A 24,561-nucleotide genomic window follows, 5' to 3' on the forward strand; every position below is an offset into this window, starting at 1 on the left:
CAACGGTACAACATTCAACGAGTTTTCCAGGTTTTCGAACAATTATGATGTTGTATTTCTTTTTGAACTTTGAAAAATTGTATGCTAACACACTGTGTCAGGATTCGAAACCACACATATAAGTATCCGGACAGTCTTTTTCTAGCACAGAATTACATGCATTTCATTAATTTCTTCGAAACTATTGACTTTACCGAGAACAAAATACAAACAAATCACTACAGAACATGAATCACATATGATAAGCACGTAACAAACGCGTGATGAATCGCCGAAACGCGATGGCGCATTGAGTAGAATTTCTTTGGTTATCGTTAATTTTGAAAGCAAACGCTCTTCTGAGCGGAACCGCCTTTGTTTTTGTCTTTGTTAATGATTTACAAGACTAACTTGATGTCGATTCATGTTACAATGGTCAACAATAGTTGACATTAATAGTAGGAATAATATTCTCACACTAGGAAGGATATTTAACATTGAAATGATTGAATTTCACCAGAGTGTCCGGATATTGGTCCTGTCCGGATTTTGATTCATCACGGTAACAGTTTATCAATAAATCAGTTGTAATTATGATAAGTTACAAAAGTTAATTCATTTAATTATAAAATTCCCTATTTGTGGATTTAATTTACTAGCAAACGTTCTGATCCGTGCTCCATTTACGCCAAGAACGAGCGCAGTCATATCATATTCCTCTAGCGTTCACTAGCGTTCTTGCGCGTCGAAGCAGCAAATGATTTCCACAGATCTCTTTGAACCTCTTCACTTCGCCTTCAGTATACCAGGTAAGCGCGTTTTCCATATAGTTTGCATTGAGAGAGCTTTGACTCTTTTCTCTTCTCTCCTTTTATCCCTTCTCTACTCCTGCAATATGTCATCGCCCTATTTCGCAGCGATTTTCGTCATGTCGGTCTAGATGGTTCCATATAAGAGTGCTTGCAACGAATCAACAACGAAATCATGTCGATTTTTTGTTGAAGTCGCTTAAAAAATCGTGTTGATTTGGGGGAGCCTTAGAGCTAAAATGAGAATTGCACTGTTGTATGTCACTTCCCTCGAAAGATTCGTGTTTTTTATACAATATTTAAATTGGATTCTAAACTGTTTTAATTGAAGAGAATAAGAAAACCATCATAAATCCAAACATTTTCAAATGCTGGGATGTTCTATTTACTCAAATGCACCCTACTTTAATTGATAGGCGATTTTTTCGATTTATATTGACCTCGTTAATATTAGATATCAAATGTATATAAAAAAATAATTATTTTATTATTTTTATTCTTGCCTGTAATGTTTAGTTTTATAGCAGAAATTTAAAGACATAGTTTTTCGATCTATAGGGAGCCGGATCCTATTGATACTTTTGATTCACTTCGGCAGTGGGGCAGCTACTTAGTTCATATTTGGCCACAATGTGTGTCGTTCTCTAGTGCCTCTTTTAGCAAAATTTCTGATAATTCGGCCGAGTAAAACCTCCCATGCCAAAGTGAATCATGGAATAACCCAAGTAGCTCTGCATCCTATCAGGCGATTCTTTTCTAATTAAATCGCAAATAAGTGACATGTGCAATTAAATTTTTGTATCGTAATATTCGTTGCAGAATTTCGTCGCCGGATCAAAATTATTTCTGGTAGGCGAATTTGACGACGTTTCAGGGCTAGAGTACTTACATACTTATCAAACTATGAACGAATGCAAAAGTGGTCGATTGACATAGGATCTCAGCTATTAACTGTAGAAATGCTACTAGAATAGTTTTGTCCCAATTGAGTCGTAACGACGGCAAGGAGAGCATGACATAATTTGTGCTGAGCATCGATGAAAGAGAATAAATATTGTGCACAAATGTACTGAAAAAGGTCGTCGAAAATGGAAGATTTGGCTTTCCGGGTAATGGTGCATTCCGGTAAATGGTACATTCCGGTAAATGGTTTTTCCGGGTAATGGTACATTCCGGTAAGTGGTATTCCGGTAAATTGCATTCCGGGTAATGGTATTCCGGGTAATGGTATTCCGGGTAATGGTATAGAGTCTCCTTACAAACTTTCAGGTTTACACCATGTCCAACTCCTTATTTAGAACTAGAAGTTTATGGATGGCTATCAATTTCACACCAAACTTGATTCTGGAATTTTACATTATTTTCATAAAAATGAACATTCTGTGGCACAAAAAACTTCACTATACACAAATATACATAATTTATGACAAACACTGTTCATTTACTACACCCTACTGATCAATTACAAACGAAATTACCGGAACTACTGCAATATCTGATAGTCATTCCATTGTCGGTTATTACAAGAGCAGAAAAATTTAAACCGTGTATGAAGAATTCACAACTTGCGCGCCACTTGACATTTATTTGTTTATTGCCTTCATCGGACTTCAAAGTCTTAATGAAGTGTGATGGAGAAAAGCCTCCTTGAATGAGCTAATGCGCATTCAATTGAGATCATTCAAAAAGGTGTAAAAACTTCATTTCTTGTAGAAAATTATTACAATGAATAAAAATTATATTAAAAAGAACACGAGGAACTAGATTACAATATTACATCCAAATGATCCTCGTCGTACACTGAGGCAAAAAAACTTAATAATTTCTTAAGGAATAATTATGCTTTGGCGCCACTACGATTATTATCGAAATTTTTAAGTTTTACTTATGATTTTGGTGAAGAATTTCAGTAATAAATTTCATAAGACTATCAATGACATTCGGAAATAAACGCAATGATAATAACTTAATTCGAATTATCAATCGATAATATTATTCGCCTTTTATTTCAGGCGCACTAAAAAATTTACATGTTCTGATAACATGTGAACTGTTTTCGATTAACTTGTAGCCAACATCGAAAGTGAAGTAGTCCTTCTAGCGATTGCTATGATAATTATTTCAAGTAATTCTTGTTAAAGAATTCAAAGCTCTCACTTATGAAACTTATGATCCCATTTTCGAAATGTTTAAGCGTGCAATGAAACCATAATTTGGCTGGATCATAAGTCTTGATTTATGGAAAACCTAAATATTTTTGTCTCAGTGTAGGAGTCATAAAAAACAAACAGAAAAAGCAGACAGTAAATTTATTCCAAAGTAAAATGAATGGACAGATATTCACCCTCCTAGATAATGCTGGGCTACCACGCAATATTGGGCTCCGCAGATCTTTGGCTACTCTGAAGTTTTCGTTTGAAGATCGTAGAAGAAGAATTGAAATCGAATAAGGTGAATAACTCGTTGAAGCTTGCAGACATGAACCGGATAGGATCATGCAGCCCGTATTCGGTACTCCTGGAGCCCATCCGTAGAATTCGCCTTCGAAGAATTCGCTCTGGCGCATAGACTTCTTTCCGTAATGTATGATTTTGCAAAAAAAAAATGTTTACTTGAGAGACTGTGCAGAAATCTCGCAAACCCATGTTTCCCCCGTTAAATTACAGCCCCATTAAGGCTAAGTAGCCCGTCATTCATTTTGGCAACAATGATGACTTTTCAGCTTGCATTTCAAAGTGATAAAACTCAAGGCCCAAACGCAATGATAGCGGAACCGGTTCGCCAGCATGAATCACACCATCTCGACTGACCCATCAACGAATGAAAGTGAATCAACACCAAGTCGACAAGCATGTTGTAGTTCATGCTGGCGAACCGGTTCCGCATTCCGTTGCCGTTCCGCTATCATTGCGTTTGGGCCTTCAGTCTTGATCATTTATATTGACTTGAAAAAGTATCACTGTACACGCTAACATACATAAAGTATGCTGATACTTTTCCAGCTGTGTCAGTGCAAAACCAACTGATTTTCTTTGATTTAAAATCGTGAGATGAATTAGCAACAGTCATCAACGACGCTTGCAAATTCAATGACGGCCTACTTTGCCTTAAGGTGAAACAGCTTGGAATCATAATTCAATAATGTACCAAAACTTTGAAGGCACAAATCTCGCGAAAGAGGCATCAAACCACAGTGCAATTCCTATTTTAGATTTGTGCACTAGCAGAAAGCTTAAAATAAGAAGATTGACCTTGTACGTTCATTATTTCAACAGATTAGTGCCTTTGAAATCGTGAGTAGGGGCACAAGCCGGCCATTGTACCTGCCATGTTTGGATTCCGAAATGTGTCACCTTAACCCGTATAGGCCTGAGTGAAAGCAAAAATACTGAAACACTCATCTAGTTTCTAGAAGTGGCCAGAAGAACTCGGAAATATTTCTGTGGCCGGAGTTATTCCGGTGGGTCACTAGGTCAAGTCAGGTAAAAAAGGGCTATTTTTTGGGACCTGCTACGTTACCTTTATTTGTTTGCGATGGCAATCATTTCAATTTGCATAAATCATAAAGATCTGATATTCAACATAATAAATGAAGAGTTTTGCACCATTTAAAATATACCGGAAATGGTCATTCGGACGTAATGCCCGGAAGAACCAGCTATAGATTTATTGGATACTAAACCGTTTCAATTCTCGAAAAACAGAATTCAAACATAATTGTGCACTAAAATGCGTTCCCATAAGCTTGGCACATATGATCAGATACAAATTGGCCACTTAATCGTAAGTTTAAGGTGTCCCGGGACCCGAAAATGGTAATTTTTAGAATTAATCAAATGCAAAACTCATAGTTATCCAATTCAATTGTTTCTCAAAAGGTTTACACTGATGCAATTTTCTTAAAATTCCGTCATATAGTGGCCACATTATAGCCAATTCCGGAAATTATCTGTGACTTGAAATTTGCCTACCTTCAGGGGCACAAACGCACAGCACCCTCCTTACCCGACTTGACCCAGTGATCCACCGGAATAACTCCGGCCGCAAGAATATTTCCGTGTTCCTCTGTCCACTTCTAGAAACTAGATATGTGTGCCAGTATACAGACAAAAAATCATATGAATCCATTAAGAATTCGCTAAGCGGTGAGGGTTTTAGAATTTTTGCTTTCACTCAGGCTTATACGGGTTAAGAAAAGGGTATCAAGTCTTCCCTACCAAACGGTCCAGAAAAAAAAATGAAAGAGCCTACACGCAAAAAAATTGTGCGGTAAAAACTATAATTTTAGAGGGTTAACTTAAGCGCTCCCACCGGCAATTTTCAGCAGACCAGAAAAGCGCTTGATTTTACCATGTCTGTTGTTGAAATCAGATTGCTGTAAATAATTTCTGTTAGATGTATCAGTAGTGGGGCCCAGATAGCCGTAGCGGTAAACGCGCAGCTATTCAGCATGACCATGCTGAGGGTCGTGGGTTCGAATCCCGCTGGTCGAGGATCTTTTCGTAAGGGAAATTTTCTCGATTCCCAGGGCATAGAGTATCTTCGTACCTGCCACACGATATACACATGCAAAAATGGTCAATCGGCAAAGAAAGCTCTCAGTTAATAACTGTGGAAGTGCTCATAAGAACACTAATCTGAGAAGCAGGCTTTGTCCCATTTGGGACGTAACGCCAGAAAGAAGAAGAATGTATCAGTAATGTGGTGTGATGTACTGTAAACATAGTAAATTGGTCTGAATTTCCATGGTAGTTTCAAGAATGGGCGTAGTTGGCTAAAATAGTAATTTTAATCACATATTTTTTCCCGTATGAGACCTTTTTTGGTGCGCTTCATTTTTCTTGAGATGTTTCTCACTGCGGTCTAATAGTAGAAGCATTATCCTAAGAATGCTAATGTCGCTACTGTTCGTGTTACCAACATCTAGTTTGCCACGCGCTGACAGCTTGAGTACCGGCCCTCAAAGTGTCAAATAAATTTTAAAATCATCCACTACAACATGGCATCGAACAAACAATGAAAAGATACAGTTAAAGGTGATAATAAACTAATTCCCTTTTGTGAGAACAGCGCCATTAGCGTTCTACTACTAATATTTCTATTGGTCTAATGCGCTCCGTCTCATGTGCTGTTTAAAATTCAGCGCAATAATTGAAGTGATTACAAAAGTTTTCAACGAGTATCGGAATTGTAACTCTTGGATCGCGAGTCTTCGACCACATCATGTAGGAAATCTAGACACCTGCATAATAAGGCGAAAATACTTGTAGAGGCTCTTCGTTACTAAGCAGTTTTTTTCACAACTTGAATACCGATGGCGAGCCATAGCGCCGAGCAGCGCATGAGACGAGTCTCCCCGAGAGCACATCACCTTGCGCTTTTAGAATTTTCGTGAGCCTCCGGCTAGTGCAGCACACTAGGATTCCGATGAGCTGAGAGACGGTTTGGTTGGAGGCTCGTCAGTACATTTCTGTGCTCCATTACATTGATCACCCATGTAAACAACGTTTGGTAACATTGAAAATATCGTTGCTTACTTAATTCTTGACCCCTGAAGCCGAATATGAAGACCAAACTCTTACATGTCATTTATTTTTTGAGTTAATTAAAAAAAACACTTCGAACAGCGCAATGCGCCTAAAGGTAGGCAATTTACTAAGGAAATTCTGCATTCTTAATAGCAGTTCGTTAATGTTGATTAATTGAATAAACTTATGAAAAATCTGACTACGGAATCGTTTCCGGCGATGCCATTTTTAGTAACAATCGCATTTTCCTTGCTCATACCATTTGCAAAACTCGTGTGAGACATGAATCTTCGGTAGTGTCATCCATAATGATAAAAATCATTGAATTAAAAAGTTGACAAATTTACGCATGAACGAAATGAAATTTTCGCAAAAACCTCAATTTACATTAGCTTATGAATATAAAAAAGAGAGGCACCATTCATGCTATGAAAATATCGCTTGAAGGTCTATGTTGAAAATTTTGAGTTCAGTTTTTTCTCCTCAGAATCTTTACATCGCAGAGGAGTTTCTATCAAGCCTGCTCAGAAGCACATTTTGTGCTTTCAGCCCCCTCAGTGTAGACAGATAAATTTGTCTCGCCCACTTGCATTGCAGGCAAACAAAAGATAAAGAGAAAAGTGCCCACCTGAGCGGCAAAGCGCATAGTTTTGAACCGTTGGATCCGGTTACTCGGCTCAGTTCGCTTTTTATCTGCGAGAAAAGCTATTCGCGGTGACGAAGGCAATTAACACAGTTGATCCTATGCGTGAAGCTCCAATTTTTTCACATGGCAAAGCATAGGAAGTCAACTTTCAAATGCTTCTAAAAAACTTAAAACTTAATTAAATTAAATTCTGTTGAGTGTACGAGGTTAGATTTATGAAAAGCTATAGATACCGCAGAATATTGAGGAAAAAACTATAAAATTGAAAATAATGTGTCTATAATGTAGCCCATCAAAAGTTTATCAACATGTACTGAAAAGATTTTAAATAGCTATTGTAGTTAATTTTATATGAGCATTTGAAATTTCGCTTTTTCCAGATGGCAGCACCGTAACTTCGTTAGAGCGAATAAAACTCATGCACAGGAATATGTAAGAGTTTATCTTATTATTCAGTGAAATTTTGTTTCGACTTTAACTTTCTGTCGACAACATATGTTCGAACTTGATATAAATTAAATTTCGGCTATTCAATGGATCATTAAAATAATCAAAACGGCCGCTATGGAAAGCATAGATAGTGCCACCGTAGCCTTGTGTGTTTGACATAACAGCATGGCTGTCACAATGTTAAATCCCATGTACAGTGGTGCCTTTGTTTTGATGCGGTGAGTACTTGCAAAAACTACCTTCAATGATCCATTGTGAAGAAAGTTATTACAGATTTCTTGTAATGAAGCCTTTTACAATTAAGCTATTTGTTTGGAAATGGAATGTTCGAATAATCGCAAAAAAAATTCAGCATGTTTGGAAAAATCATTTGATAATGCAATTTTTTTTCGAAAAAATACCTAAAAATTGAGGATTTTAAAGGTGTTGGGCAGGCCTGAATTAAATGGTATAGTACTAAATTTGGTTTTCATTTCCAAAATATATGATGTTTCGTAGTTTATATATTTTTTTTCCTACAAAACGCTTTCAGACGACGAAAAACTCTCGCGGAACATTACTAAAGGACCTATCTAACATTGAGAGGCTCTCTTTGTTTACTTTCTCTTTCATTGATAACTGAGTCACATTAATCTCTTCTGTTGCGTTTTTTGTATGAAACGCTAGTTAAGGAAATTGACTTTCGATCTATAGTGAAAAATTTCCCAAAATCTTTAGTATTCCACTGTAATAATCGAAAGAGAACGAGAGAGAAGAGAATCTCTCATTTATACATAGGTCCTTTAGTAATGTTCCGCAAGAACTAATTCAGTTGGCTTTCTTATTCGATTTTATACAAATATTTTATTTATTATCGTCTATTGGTACATCGACCCTATGGGAAAATTTTCTTAGTATTCGTAAAATTTTATACCAAATGCGTGGAATTAGGACATTTTGCGGTAATTGCATAACTTTCTGAGAAAATTGTGTTTGTATTTAACGAAATTCAAATCGATTTTGAGTTATCAGGGCTGGTAGCAACCAATCAGCAAAATACTAATGACTTTAATGACTAATATTGTTCAAATAGTGACCAAGTAGTGACTCAAAAACCACAAAAAATATAGAAATAATATCCAAAATAGATGCTTACGGAAAAATACGATGTATTTTGATAACAAAACTAAACCAAAATGGACGCGAAACATGTGTTGCGTTTTATATTTGAATAAATTCCAACAAATGTGAAATTAAAATTCGACGAATTAGAGCAGTTAAAAATATTTCTTCAATTTTTAACATGTGTGATCCCGGTCGGACAATGTTTTCAAAACAATAGTTGAAAGCTAATAGTGAAAAGAAAGGCATCACGACAAGGCATTAAAATCTACAATATTTCATCGAAGGTTCTATAAGCACATGAAAACGTTTGAAAATAACAATAAAAAACTTGTGAAAATTTACATTAATTTGGAAGATTATGCAAAGAATAAATTGTTTCGATGGATACTTACCTTCTGACGGGGTTTTAAAAAAATCAGTAAAGATATTCAACAAATTTTCAAAGCCACTGAACAGATCCTGGAAGGTCTTACATTTCTTTCGACTTATTTGGGTTATTCAGATATCGCATGAGGTGTCGGCCAGGGTAGACTCATCACGTAGCGAAGCGAAAATCTTTTGATATTTAATTATTGATAATTATTGTTCTTTCCCATGAAATTCGATCCGTTTCGCGTCTACCCTGGCCGCGACCTAAGAGCATTCGGAGGTATTAGAGTAAGAGGAAAGGAAGGATACGTTTAAATGTAAATAAATCCCTTATTACTCAATAAACAAATTCGCTGAAGACACCAATACTGCCTTTTTGCGCATACTTGTTCCATGTTTTATGTAAACCTTATGGACCGCGGGATAAATGTGCGTACAACGGCTGCTTGCAATTTCAAAGTCTTGATCGTTTATATTGGCTTGAAAAAGTATCCTTGTACGCGATAACATGCATTAAGTATGCTGATATATTCGGCGCGGTAAAAAGTTAGAAATGGTTTCTCGCCGAAGTTGGATTTTTCTCAGATTCCGAGACAAATCCAACTTCGGCGAAATTCGTTTTCTAACGATTGACCGAACTTACAATACTTTTTCAACTGTGTCAGTGCAAAACCAACTGCTTTTCTTTGATTCAAAATCGTGAGATGAATTAGCAACAATCATCAACAAAGCGTACAAATTTCAATGATGGCCTACTTCGCCTTAATACTGTGTTATATGGTACCGTTTTGACTCATATTCCGAATACTTAAGGCCAACAGTGACTTCAAATACATCTGATAGGCATAAATTACATTCTATTTGTAAAAATTATAATTTATCCGAAAAGCCTAACTGTAAGCTTTTGGGTACGCCAATAAAATTGTTTGTTTGAACTTGTTTAGTATAGTTTTTACGTAAAACTTTGGAACAACATTTTGATTCAAGTGCCGAACACTGTTTTCATTCTGTCTCATATTCCGAACACCTTGATTCAAATTCCGAGAGGCGCGAATAAATCGTATTCAAATGAATAATTTCGCAAATACATTTATCTGAGCTAGTTTTACTGTTCTCGAACTAGAGAATCGTCACTACTCCCGAGGTATAAACAGATTAGAAAACGTTAAAACTGAATTGCAATTGACTGCCATTCCCTTGTAATTTGATGACATATTTCAGCGAAACATTTCAATCAAATCGCCATACAAAAACCGAGTGTTCGAAATATGAGTCTGTTCGGAATTTGAGACAAAACGGTATGCTATCTTCAACTTTTAATCCAATTGCTCTCGCGTTCCCATTGCCCATTGCACGGTGACGTCATCATAAAATCTCTCTCTTTCCCTCCTTTGGGAAATCTGAAAACAATAGTGCCAGTACCTGTAAAAGTTCACAGGTACTGGCACCATTGTTTTCAAGTTTTGTTGAAGAGCGACCAGACAAATTTGAAGATTCTATAACATTCCCCAGAATTCCGTTTCTCAGAACGAACCATTCCCCAGAATGTAACATTCCCCAGAATGCACCACTCCCCAGAAAGCTATATGAATATCCATTTTTTCTTTTTTTAATTTTTGCTTTGTGTGGGTCACTTATGTGACAGGCTAAGGTCTGATGTGACAAAACAAATATGTAGGTAGGGGGGTTAGGGGCATAATGAACACACGGGGCGAAATAGACACCCCCTTATTCTCTGGGAATATGCATATTTCAGCAAAACTTTATAAACTGTACTAAATCTGTTTTGTATATAAACTTTTTGACGGTATAAAAGTTTATACTTTGCCTCATTTGTCCTCCGAAATTCTACTATATATTTTTCTCAGCTTCAAATTAGTTTATAAGCAAAGCGGTGGACGAAATTAATTTTAGAGCAAAGTAACTAACCTGGAGAAGTTACTTCTTGCTAATGTGATAGGGGGAAGTATTTTTACATATCAGTACGTTTTGACACCCATTAATAATTATGTTTTTACTAAATTCCACGAAAGTGTTTATTTTACCCGGATACCTTTTTATCAGTCGTGTTTTGGACCCAATTTTCTACCTCGTTTTTCTGACATTTGAAAACAAAAATCTTAGGTACCATGAAAGTATGCAGCACGTTATACTAATGGACCGATGCACGAGTTCACTAATTTGACGTTTGAGCGGTGCCGAATTCACTAGTTTCCATGGTCACGTAAATAACACGGCACCGCTCAAACGTCAAATAATGAACTCGTGCACTGGTCCATGGACCGATGCACGAGTTCACGAATTTGACGTTTGAGCGGTGCCAAATTCACGGGTTACCATGGCCACATAAATAACACGATACCGCTCAAAAGTCAAATAGTGAACTCGTGCATTGGTCCATTACGAACTTGGACACCAGTCAAGAGTAACTGAAACATATTTCCATTCTATATTAAATGAGCATTTGCCTAATGTGTCCATTATGCCCCTAATCCCCCTATTCATGATTATTTTGCATATTATAAATAATAAAACACCCTTCTTTCAGTAAATTCCCATAAAATTGTCATGTCTACCTATCTCATATGATATTACTTATAATCTGGTACCTTCTACTTGTTCGTACCTACGGCATTTCTGAGCTATAAATACTGGCTGGCGTAAGCGCAGAGGAAGAGACTTCCCGGATTGTGGACTGATTTACATATTATTTTATTCTTTATTTTCAGGATATAAAAAAAAAATACAAATTATTTGTTTATTTTTGCCTATATAGTGATGCACCCTTCTTTTAGTTGTAATCTCATTAATGATTCATAATGATGATAGTTGTAATCTCATTAATATATCGATGGAGAGCCCGTATAGCATAAGGTCATTTGGCATAAAATGATTTGGTATTTTGGTATAAAGCCATTTGCCATCCAGCCATACCTATGCTCCTACTTTTTAAAAAGGATGTTCTTCATGTTATGCCAAATGGTTATTGGCCAAATGACCATTATGTCCATCATTATGACCATCATTTAATCAATCATGCCAAATGCCTTCTTGCCATTTGGTATCCTTACGGAACATTTTGTCTATATCGTCAACAGGATAAGACTGAAAGAAGGGTGTATCACTATTTTGTGCAAAATTAAACAAGTCATTTGTAATTTAGACTTGACGTAAAGAAGGGCATATCATTTTAATGTGCATTATAGTACGTTTTTATTTTGCCGAATTTACGTAATAATTATATCAGAAACTTATAATATAAAACTATGAACATCTTTATTCCATTCGGGAAGCTATGATGCACCTTCTCAAAACATGAATGATGAAAAGCTGGATACATACCTATGTTTAAAAAAAAAATGTGTGAAATTATACATTTGGAAACTAATATACCGAAAGAAGGGTGTAGCTCTATTGTGTGCAGAATAGTGATGAATTGTATATTCTTTTAATTAAATAATGAATATTGCGTTTCCCCTAGACTAATCTATCAGTATTCATAAGTGCCAATAAAAGTGAAACAACTGTGATAGTTCATTTGCAAATGAAATTTGAATTATGTGTAAAGTGTTCATAACGCAATGCTACACGCAAACAAATTTTGTTGTATAATCTACCGAATCCATGGTAGAATTAAGAACTGCACCAACGATTTTCAACCGACTACAAAAATCTGTTAAGTTTACTATAGTCTGGTGAAAATCACTGAGCAGTGCAGTAAATTTGACTATGTCCATAGTAGCATCCACTACAAAGCATTGTATTTCGATCCGTGACACCCACCGTACAACACAGTGTGGTCAAAAGTATGATGCTAAACTTCTCAAATCAAGAATGTTTCTAGTAAAAAATACTACAACTCTGGTTAAATCAACAGAAGAAATTTTCTTGTGTAGTGATGTTGACTATGTTTTGGTAGAGTTAACAGATTAATGTAGTCGGTTGAAAATCGTTGGTGCAGTTCTTAATTTTACCATGGATTCAGTAGTTTCTACAATAAAATTCATTTCAGTGTAATCTTCTCATGCACTTGTAAACAACTTTGTATGGAATATCATTTTCAAGTATTTTTTACTAGATTATTTCAAAATTTTAAAGTATTTTCTGGGGAATGGTCCATTCTGGGGAATGGTTCATTCTGGGGAGTGAAATTCTGGGGAATGGTACATTCTGGGGAATGAGATTCTGGGGAATGGAATTCTGGGAAATGGGTTTCGGGGGAATGGTTTTCTGGGGAATGTTATAGAATCGATTTGAAGCGCACTTAGATGTTCTCCAAATTGAATGAAAATTTGACCAGAAGTTCATTTCAACATAAAAAATTAAAATAGGGGAAGGGGTGGAAAAATTAACAGGGGTGGTAAAATGAACACCGTGCCTTTTACCGATAAAAAATAAATTTCAATGATTTTTTATCACGCACGGACGATCTAGAGCATAAATCGGAGTGTTCGAGTGGATATGTATGTCAATTGAAGTTAAAATATCAACGAAAACTAAGATTTTAGAAAATTGCGTTTGAAAATTAGAACTGACGTAACTTTTAGCTTGGAAGACTTGAGGTTTTTCAGTGAGGTGAATATCGTTATGATTTGATGTCAAATCTGATACATTTAGAATTCTCTTTGAATTTACAATCAATTATGAATATATTTTCGGTAAGGCAATGAAAATTTTAAGAAATATTTGTTTTGCTCGTGTTTTTTGCATGATGTTCATTTTACCACCAACAGCTGTTCATTTTGCCCACATAGTGCAGGTAAAATGAAACTTTGCATCGTTTTTTTATTAGCAATAAAAGTATGTGAAAATTCAGCTATTTTAGTCTGAATTCGTGTTGCTGCTATAGATAACATCCCTATTTTTGATGTTGTGCGATAGAATAATACAAATTCCTCGTTTTTCTATCAGAAACAAGATGATTTCCTTAAGGTGTTCATTTTACCACCCCTTCCCCTATTGGTTGACTGGGGAATCCCCAGACCTTTTTGAAAATATGAATACACTGAAATGAATTTTATTGTAGAAACTACTGAATCCATGGTAAAATTAAGAACTGCACCAACGATTTTCAACCGACTACATTAATCTGTTAACTCTACCAAAACATAGTCAACATAACTACACAAGAAAATTTCTTTTGTTGATTTAACCAGAGTTATAGTATTTTTGACTAGAAACATTCTAGATTTGAGAAGTTTAGCATCATACTTTCGACCACACTGTGTTGTACGGTGGGTGTCACGGATTGAAATACAATGCTCTGAAGTGGATGCTACTATGGACATAGTCAAATTTACTGCACTGCTCAGTGATTTTCACCAGACTATAGTAAACTTAACAGATTTTTGTAGTCGGTTAAAAATCGTTGGTGCAGTTTTTAATTCTACCATGGATTCGGTAGATTATACAACAAAATTTGTTTGCGTGTAGGTCTACTACTACTATCCATCTAGTTTTCATTGCTTTCTTCTCCCTCTTTCTTTGAGTAAAAACAGACCGTTTTGCCGGTAAACAAATTAAAATGTATTACCGTGTATCCCCGCTAATTTGAACGACACCTCATGCAAACCATCGGGCTTCATTTTTAATTTGAACATCTAGTCACCCTAGAAACGTGTTTCTGGTTGCCTCTTTCACTGTTTTGTTTTGATTCTGCGCTTCGTTCCACAGCGTTCCATTTCACTTTACTCTGTTCCATGAGCTTAATGACTTTTGAACCATTTTTAATCTGAACGATGTGCAAATTAGCGGGGTACAGATTAAAAAGTGTTCAGATTAAATGTGGTCAAACCAACGGGGGTACCCGGTAGTCATAAAAATGATTCGAAATGAAAACACGTTCTATATGAACCTACATATCGGGTAAATTAGAACGCAGTTACAGTTGGGTTTAGAATAATAATAGTGATAACCGATTTTCATACAAATCGTTCAAAGTAATAGTAGTTGTTTATGTATTTTTTTGTTCAACAACAATTTTGTAAAAAAATATTGCTTGTTTATACATTTATAGCTCGGATAGAAATAGTTGAAACGATGATTAAGGAAAAATTTAAAAACTCCAAGTAGCAGATATTTGAATATATGCGGGAAATAAATTTAGAGTATGCCAAAGTTGTGCATTTTGTATGAAAATCAATTTTCACTAATATTATTTTGAATACGACTGTTTCTTGTCCGGGATAAGACTTGATTGCCATAAATTTTCAAAAAGGTGGCATATTGGAGATTTCACTTATCATTTTTACGAGACGAGTATTAGTTCGGTATAGATTACTATTTAAAATTTCTAATTTCAGTCGGAAGAAAACTCATAGTGTAGTTTATTAAATACATGAACTCCGAAAAACAAACTCATGATAGAATTGATAACGTTCTGTTCATGAGAAACTTACTGACTAAAAGGCCTGAAAACGAATTACTTGAAGCATTTTTAACAAATCTGTGGAATAAATCGTGGGAATATTTCCGATTGTAGACGATAATGTGGGGGCCTTCCTAAGCCGAATGGTTAGAGTCCACGGCTACAAAGCAAAACCATGCTTAAAGTATCTGGGTTCGATTCCCGGTCGGTCCAGGATCTAATGGAAATTTCCTTGACTTTCCTGAAAATGGCAACTTTGGCAAATAAAGCTCTTATTTAATAACTGTGGAAGTGCTCATAAGAACAGCTGAGAAGCAGGCTCTGCCCCAGTGAGGACGTTAATGCCAAGAAGAAGAAAAAGACGACATTGTGGCGGATTTCTTAAAAAATATCGTGGATGAATTTCAGAACATTATAAAAAAGCAGAATAAAAAATTCAAAACCAAGCAAAAAAATATAAACTCAGTTTTAAATTGCGGCAGATTCTCTTTAAAATTAAACCATTTCTTCCACATAAACATTAACAACAGAACACAAATTATTTTAAACGAACTCGAAACTCGAAAATGATTCCATGTGAAGGTACTTTAATTATCTAAATTTCAACAGAACGTTTCAATAAATGTACAGTCATCTCTCCCTTAAGGCTGGTTTGCTACTAACGAGAAAAGGAATCGCCTATCTGTTCTGAAATTCATCCATGCTTAAAGTATCTGGGTTCGATTCCCGGTCGGTCCAGGATCTAATGGAAATTTCCTTGACTTTCCTGAAAATGGCAACTTTGGCAAATAAAGCTCTTATTTAATAACTGTGGAAGTGCTCATAAGAACAGCTGAGAAGCAGGCTCTGCCCCAGTGAGGACGTTAATGCCAAGAAGAAGAAAAAGACGACATTGTGGCGGATTTCTTAAAAAATATCGTGGATGAATTTCAGAACATTATAAAAAAGCAGAATAAAAAATTCAAAACCAAGCAAAAAAATATAAACTCAGTTTTAAATTGCGGCAGATTCTCTTTAAAATTAAACCATTTCTTCCACATAAACATTAACAACAGAACACAAATTATTTTAAACGAACTCGAAACTCGAAAATGATTCCATGTGAAGGTACTTTAATTATCTAAATTTCAACAGAACGTTTCAATAAATGTACAGTCATCTCTCCCTTAAGGCTGGTTTGCTACTAACGAGAAAAGGAATCGCCTATCTCGATGCGTGGAAAATGTCTTCCCAGAAATGGTCCAGAAAATCACATTTTTCTGAATGCAGTACGCAGTTGAGAAGAAATGTCATTTCAAAAGGGGCTCTCTATAGAAAATTTCTTGACCCATTCAGTCAAGGAATTGCGTTACTTTTCTTGAGCGAAACAGCATACTTAGCTTTACTCGATATTCTGCATCTCGATATCGAGATAGAGAACCATAGTAAAAGTTGGTTTTCATGGCTACCTCGATGGTCCCTTGAAACACAGTTGAACTGATTTTGTGTTCCATAACTGGATGGTCCCTTCAATATAGAGTTATGGAGAGTTGACTGTATTATTGAAAGCATTTATATCACTCATAAACGACTTGTAACTTCACGTTTTATCTTTCATACGACCCTGAAAAAAAACTAATTTTGCATACTTAGATTACAGAGCAAATATTATTTATCATCATTTTTAAGAAATGTCTATTTACTTTATGCATGTTTTCTGGAATTCATGAACGTCAAAAAGAATCGCCACTGATTTAACTATTAATTGATTATTATTGTGCAACATATTCAAGCACTCATTATAGAAATGTGTTTATTATATAAATAGTTGACCAAAGTTATTGAAAAATAGTATCAACGGTTAATCAATGGAAATGTATAGCTTGTCTATTGGAATTTCTAATGCAATTTGTGAAATGATTTCGAACAAAACTCGCTTTTTAAGTCTTGGACGAGTTTTTGACAAATCCTTCGAGTTTTGTTTTTCGAATTTTGTTGTGACCTTTCGTTGCAAATAGTGACCAGGTCGAAAAAAAGTGATTTGCTATCAGCCCTGCATTGGACACCCAGTGTTACTATTCTAGTCATGAATTTTCAGATATAACATATTCTAACAGGAACTAGTTCTGGAAATTAATCTAATAAAAAAGCGTTACAAGGGATTATCCGCGGAGTTAGGTTTAACTACCATTATATTTTTGCGCGATTTTCATTTACAAATCGATAGATTAGAAGTTTTGGTAGAAGACAAAAATCCGTAATCCAAAAATTCCGGAAGAATTTTATATTTAATTCGATGTATTTTAATCGTATAGGTAGGAAACTATAGATTTTCAGGAGAACCAAACTTCCGTTTAAACTGAAAACATAATCGATTAGTCACTAGCTGGTGGTGACCAATCGATAAGGTTTTAAGCTCAACCGGATGTTTGGTTCTCCAGATCCGTGCTCTTGAAAATTTGAAGTTTGGCTTCGATTCATCTTCACCTTAAGCTATCAGTACAAATATACAAATATCTAAAAGACACAAACACGTTAATGCTTCCAGTGGGTTTTTTGCCCTTTGAAGGAAGCACCACACTAGACAACGGTCCAACATGCAACGCCTAGTGGCATAGTCGGAAAACATTCCTCTCGGAAAGTTTTTCGGCCTGAGGCCGGGATCGAACCCACACTCCTTAGCACGACGTGTCTAAATGCCTTGGTGACATTAACCGCACGGCTACGAAGCCCACACATATTTGGCTAAGTATAAATCAACAAACATCGGTTTCTGACAGAATCTTTGCAATGTCAAACATTTGTTTGGTTCTGTACCAATATAAGCCGAATATTTGCCATAGTGTACTCATAGCTTTAGACACTTTAATTTCCAGTTCAGATTATATAGGGTGTCCGTACCAATGGTTGTAATGTACCAGTAGATTGGACTATGGAATAAAACGTACATTTTTCGATAAAAACGACATGTGCTATTTTTGGTGGATAGATCGCCTCTAGTTTAGTCGATTTGTCAAATTTCAGCTTTTTATCTTATCAAAAAGTCATATAAATAATTAAGTTTACGTAAAAAATTGGCTCCCTTGCACCAATAGTAGCCGTCGTGTTCCAGTAGTGAACCAATGGTTGGAAGCAGTTTTTAAAATGGATGTATAAAAATGAAGAAAAGCCTTGGAGATGATCTTTATGCTTCATTCGAAAGATATTAATTGCTGTTCCGAGGGAAAAATGTTAAACCTATGTAAAAATTTACCATTTTGTTTAAAATTCCTTATATCATTCCCGAACGTCTACTACTGGAGCACTAGCGCAACTACTGGAACACGTGTACCAATAGTGGCTCAAGCGATTTTATGTTAAAAAATTAGTTTTAACACTCTTTTTTATATTTTTCCCATATAGTAGAGGTTGAAATCTTTCTGTTGACGCCAAAAGATCTCTGTTAGGGCTTTTCGTTATTTTGTTATGATTTTTTATAGCTTAGGTAGTCCACTAATGGCACCGGCACCCTATCTCTGCCAGATAGTGATTTTTTGTTATCAGATTGCGAAAATAGTGGCTTTAGTGATCAATTTTCCAAAAAAAAGTGACTTTAGTGACCAGGTAGAAAAAAGTGACTATCACTGAAAAGTGACTCGCTACCAGCCCTGAATTATCGATTGTTAAACATTTGCTCCACTCTAATGCAAAAATGAATCAACATGGATGAATAATATTTTTCTTTTGCATACTTACCGATGATCGAGAATATCCCACAGAATATTATCCAGCAACCTCAAATCAGAGAAGAAAATTTATCTGAAGCAAAAGACGAGGAATTCTCATTAATAAACAAATGCATGTACAAAGGAACCAACAAAGCCAAGACTATCCTACTAATTGATAACAAAAACTTTCATTCCTCATAAGTTATATTTTGCACATCGTCAACGATAAATTGGAGTTTCGATTTGCGTTAATTAGGTATTCGCATAATGTTTGACGTCATACTCCTAACGACCTTCTTCAGATGTTTTCCCCTGGTTATTCGAAATATTGAATCATATGCTTATGAATTTATTGTTTTTACCATTGTAATTAATGTTATAGTTCATCATTTATTGTAATTATTTGATGTGGTTACAATTATTGATTGCTTCCCTTCGTAGAGGACGATGGTGGAGGCATCTGGCCATTAACGATGACCGCAAAATAAGGATGTTCCATAGCTTCCCTTGCAGTAAGACGTTCGTAGTGATCGTAACGAAGTAGTTTATCCAAGAAATCCAGTGCTTCTGGAGATACTAGATGCTGATTCTCGGAGTGCACGAAACGTTCCCATCGCTTCCGGGAGTGTCTTGAGAGGATATCATTGAAGCGTGGATCTAGCTCGATGTTATATTTGTCGAGATACGCAAAGAGGTCTTCCGTACCCAAAACCTTGGCAATACGCACCAATTGATCGTAGTTATCGTGACCATGGAAGAATGGTTCCTTCCGGAAGATCATAGAGGCAAGCATACATCCAAGGGACCACATATCCAGTGAGTAGTCATACATTTGATAATCGACTAGCAGTTCAGGGCCCTTGAAATAGCGGCTAGCAACACGAACATTGTATTCCTGTCCTGGATGGTAGAATTCGGCCAAGCCCCAATCAATAAGCCGCAACTTCCGATTCTCGTGATCAATCATAACATTATGCGGTTTCACATCACGGTGCATAATTCCCATGCTATGACAATAATCCAATGCCTTCAGCAGTTCATACAAATAGTATCGGATATCGTAATCCGTCAGGGTCTGGTAAAGTTGTTTGAAATCAGTGTTGTTCACATGCTCAAAAATGAGAGCCGGTGTGCGCGAAACCGGATCTTTTACTACGGCCAGCAAAGTAATTATATTCGTGCCACCACGCAGATTCTCCAGAATCTTGATTTCTCGTTTTATCTTCTTCTTTTTTACTGGTTTCAGAATTTTCACCACACACTTTTCATTGTTGGTAATTTTAATAGCTTCAAACACTTCACTGTATTTTCCTCGACCAAGTTTACGGACTAGTTGATAATCATCCTGATTGGCCCAATCGACGACATAATTCTCGTAATCCCAATATTCACGAGGCTTGTGCGAATTGACGTCCGCATAAACTCGTGCACTGCTGGGTAATGTCATTCCGTGATTTTCACTCCCTGCTTTCCTGAAGTGCTTCCTCTTCTGCTGCTTCCGAAACTCGTCTTCTTGGTCGCTCTTCTTCTTCTTTACTGCAGTCGTTAGCAGACTCCCAGAATGAAGGGAAGAAAGAGCGAACTTCAAATGCGGAAATCGATGATGGGCATAAGCCTGCAATTGGGCCGAACGGAGAAAAATGTTCCGTAATGTGTACACTATCTTTTATCACTACTTTATACCGTACCGGAAATGTAATAACTTCACAAATCGTCCTCGATCTAGACGAGTCCGATACACAGACTTTTTGAAGAAGCCAGGTTGATTCAAGATGGTGGCGACGAGAAAAAAGTCCGTAGAACGAGGACAGCGAAAAAATGACACGAGAATATCGATAAAGAGACTCAACCAAAGAGCGGCGACTTCGGCCGATCTGTCATCGTTACGTCAAATCAGACAACTCGCGATGGAAAACTCAACACGCCCTTTTTCGACTAATGTCTTTACGGGGGGTGATTCAGTAGCACCGCATGATATACACTGGAAAACAAAAAAAAAAATTACTGTCGTCGCGAAGAAACAGTTTCTTGCCGAAGATGAATTTCTCTCAGAATTTATGCGAGATAATGTGATATGAACAAAAAAACGTTGAACTTTACTACATGTAGCATATACTCAAAAACAAAATCCACAAAGTTTACTACACTTTGGTATGAATAAAAACTTTTCGAACATGTAGTACTTACTACTTTCGAACATGAGCAGTGGCTGAAGCTGCACGTTAAGAAATTTCCATTCAGAGTGCAGAATGTTTCTGCACGTAAAGAACAATCTATTCAGAGTGACGGCTAAAATTAATAAAATCATGCATATGACGGAAATGCATGGAATCTAATCGATTACGCGACAATTTGCACACAATCATGAAGGTGCTGTAATTTGACAAGATTTGTAGTGTAATTTTGCGATTAGTCTGGTACTCTCTTTATGTCTATGATTTTATGATGATGGTACATCAAAGAATTTTCTGAATGGTTTTCGGTCTTCGCCAACGCCAGTGATTGATTATTTTTTTTAAATATTAGCTTAACATCTATGAAGAGATCTTCCCAGACAACCAAAATGTACGTATAATAAAGTCACCTGGAGGCTTTGTATGTGCAAATTTTCACGTATAAGATGTCGCGAAAAGGCATTCTACGTACAAAAGTGGAGGCGATATACGTGCATATACTATGTGATGAATAATAGCATACAATGCGAGTGTATAAATTTTCTACCGAACTAACCTGTGATCTTATGCGACATAACGTATGATAACAAATGTTTATTTGACAGCTGCTACGAATTAATTCGACTTACTTTGCACAAGTGTGCGGGACGAAAGAAAATGTACAAATGAACTCAGAAAAAAGCGTTTTATGCGAGGAAACATATCAATCTGACGATGTTATCCACCGTGTGTTGCGGGTTTAATGTAATTTGTATGAATAAACGAGTTATTACGTGATTTTTCATGCGATTTCTGGTTGTCTGAGTTGAGACTACAGCTATCAAATTAGGAATCACATATTTTCTAGCACCAGTACTGAGATTCTGCTAAAATTGCGGTAGAATTTTGATGCTCCCCGTGTATTTTCTTAACAGCATGTTGAATTCCGGAAGTTCTAAGTGTTTATGTGATATTCTCGTTATTTTGGTGGGGTTTCTGATAGTATCCTTGGAATTTCTAGACCTTAAAATGTAGAGATTTTTATGGGAATTGTAATGATTCAATAGGGTCCTAAAGCCCTGTCCCAATTTTAGTGCCAAACGCTTATGTTTAGGCCAATAACACATGTTTACTCAATTTTCTAATGTTTTCCTTTAGTTTGAGTTCAAAAAACATAGTTTTGTGTTATTTTTGGATTTTGTCACACCCCTTGGCTTAAACTCAAATTATTTGTGTATTTTGTTTTCCGTGTCCCTTTCGAAATGTCAGATAGGAACAACCCCATGGGTTGCAGTGTTAAAACTAAAACCCCTGTGGTGTTTTTGTCGACTAACCGAACGTCAAACATGATCAAAAGTATCGAGCAACGGACTCATGTTCCGTAAACGGTCGTTTGAGAACGTCGCGACCCATTGGAAGCCCACACAATAGATACCTCAGCCAGCGCAGTTGCTGGCTAGTGTAGTGTGCTATTCCTATACCTAAAAAACAATGCGCTCTCGGGCTAGGCATTGGATATATATGAAAGCGTTGTGTTTGGATGGGCATCTAATTCTTCCGAAAGAGGTGCACTTTGCGAAAAAGAATCACGTGATTATTGAGCTGAAATCGAATTCAGGTTAACTTCTGCGTTCATGAGTCCTCTCATGGCGTAGTGGTTAACGTGCCCCAACTAGAGATCGGGGAGTCGTGAGTTCGATTCTCACTGAGAAGACGTGTAACTTTTTCGCAAATCTTCACATCAATTTGTCCATCTAATCCAATTGCAAATTATACGTAATGTTTAGCTTTTCGGTAGTGGTTAAACTTCCACTCGGCTGGTTAGCCGTAAACCACGATTCATAATTAAAAACTAGTATGATCAAAAGTGTCAAGGTTCATTTATGGACCAAATTTTTAAATTAAAGTTTAAACATAATATAGCCGTTATTTGAGCGGGAAAAATTGCTAAAGTAATTGCAATAACATGCTCTTTCGTGTTATTGAACAAAAACAAGATTTCATTAAACATTTTAGGACCCAATTGGTAGTCGTTAGAATTCAATGAGGATCTCTCCTAAAACTCCAGTTCACTCGTTGCCATGGTCACGTAAATAACACGGCACCGCTCAAACGTCAAATAGTGAACTCGTGCATTGGTCCATTTAAACTCATTAGGGGTATTCACCTGAGACGAGACTCGCGAAGACGGTCTTCTTTTTCTGGATTGCTGAGTTTTTTTCTTATTCCACTTTGTGTTTATACCAATTATGCGCAAGCCGTTCAAATCCTCACATGAACCTTTCAGCAAAAAATGATTGAGTTTGCATCACATCGAATCATAAATAGCCGATTGAGTGAAATTTCATGCCAGCAAACGTAGCAGACATTAGAAATAATAAATCTCCTGCTTAGATTTATCAGCCACTTTGGAAAAAACTGCTCCGCTGACTGAGGTTTTCAATAACAATTTACTTTGAACACAATACTTTTCACTTCTTAGCCATAAAAACGGTGGGCTGCATTTGACGTTTCGTGAGAGGGGAATCTGGGCTGCATATGACGTTGATATTTTTCCTCTTCGCGAGTCTCTCTCAGGTATTCACTAAATCCTGCGTAAAATGAAATCCTGCGTAACTTTAGCAAAGAAACATTTCAAATGAAATATTCCGTTTCTGCTTCTATGCAATGTCAAATCAAAGAAATATAATCTAGTTATCCACTGTAAAGGTCAAACTGTCATCAAAAATTTGTTCGAACTCAAAATTGCTGTTTACCGACGAAGGATAATTCGTGAAAACTGATGTTTATCATGATTCAATTTACCTTTATGCATTCATTATTAGTTCAAATAACCTGAATCAGGCCTAGTAAATAGCAGCAAATGAAGGACAGTGCACTGTTTATTGGCACTCAGGATATTTTTGTGCGTATATGGTGATTGTGTAAAGGGAGCTGTCCATGATATTTATATGTGCATAACTTGGGAGATTAATGGTTTGCGAATACGTGGAGATATTTAATGGGGATCACTATTAGGAGATACATGACAAAACTAAATTGCTGCAATTCCTATCTCACATACTACAAGGATCAACGCACCCGGTTCAACAAACTTGAATGGACACGAGACCAACGTAACGGAAATCACGTTGACTAAATAGGAATGAGCAACATGCGATTTTTTTATATGCCAGTGTACATTTCCATTTGCCCAGCATTTTTTATTTAAACCTCTTTTCTTTATAATTTCCTGCAGTCTTTTGGAGGTCAGCCTTTTCCATTACAGTTTTCGGAACATTGCATTGTTATTTGTTTGGAATCCCCATAGTGACACACAGACATCAGCAGAGCATTCTACGATTGATTTTCAACATACTGAAAGGTTTCATTGATTATGTACGCAGTTTCATGACACATTTCAGATAACCAATTTAGCATGACTTACGCAGTGGTTTACGCTATTAAGTGAATACCCTTATTATATTTTC

The 24,561-nt window shown here is 36.3% G+C and overlaps 2 protein-coding genes across 2 annotated transcripts in view; both read right to left on the reverse strand.

The window, feature by feature from the left end:
- LOC5575838 (acetylcholine receptor subunit alpha-like) overlaps positions 1-19,046 on the reverse strand; it is a 63,409-nt gene extending 44,363 nt beyond the window's left edge. Inside the window, exon 1 of the mRNA XM_021838742.1 lies at positions 18,967-19,046. The gene's annotated coding sequence lies outside the window, so the exon portion shown is untranslated. The remainder of the gene's footprint in view (positions 1-18,966) is intronic.
- A 78-nt stretch (positions 19,047-19,124) lies between these two features.
- Positions 19,125-20,790, reverse strand: LOC5575837 (casein kinase II subunit alpha). The gene is made up of 2 exons (XM_001655813.2): positions 20,627-20,790; positions 19,125-20,553 (listed from the first exon to the last, which is right to left on the reverse strand). Exon 2 carries the CDS (start codon positions 20,383-20,385, stop codon positions 19,357-19,359), a length of 1,029 nt encoding a protein of 342 aa, XP_001655863.1. The 5' UTR covers positions 20,386-20,553; positions 20,627-20,790; the 3' UTR covers positions 19,125-19,356.
- Positions 20,791-24,561: the final 3,771 nt, after the last annotated feature.

Source organism: Aedes aegypti, chromosome 1 (genome assembly GCF_002204515.2).
Source record: "Aedes aegypti strain LVP_AGWG chromosome 1, AaegL5.0 Primary Assembly, whole genome shotgun sequence".
Classification (NCBI taxonomy): domain Eukaryota; kingdom Metazoa; phylum Arthropoda; class Insecta; order Diptera; family Culicidae; genus Aedes; species Aedes aegypti.

What these genes read in the sequence shown, in the direction of transcription:
- LOC5575837 (XM_001655813.2), bottom strand. Translation starts at nt 20,385, where the DNA reads ATGACATTACCCAGCAGTGCACGAGTTTATGCGGACGTCAATTCGCAC.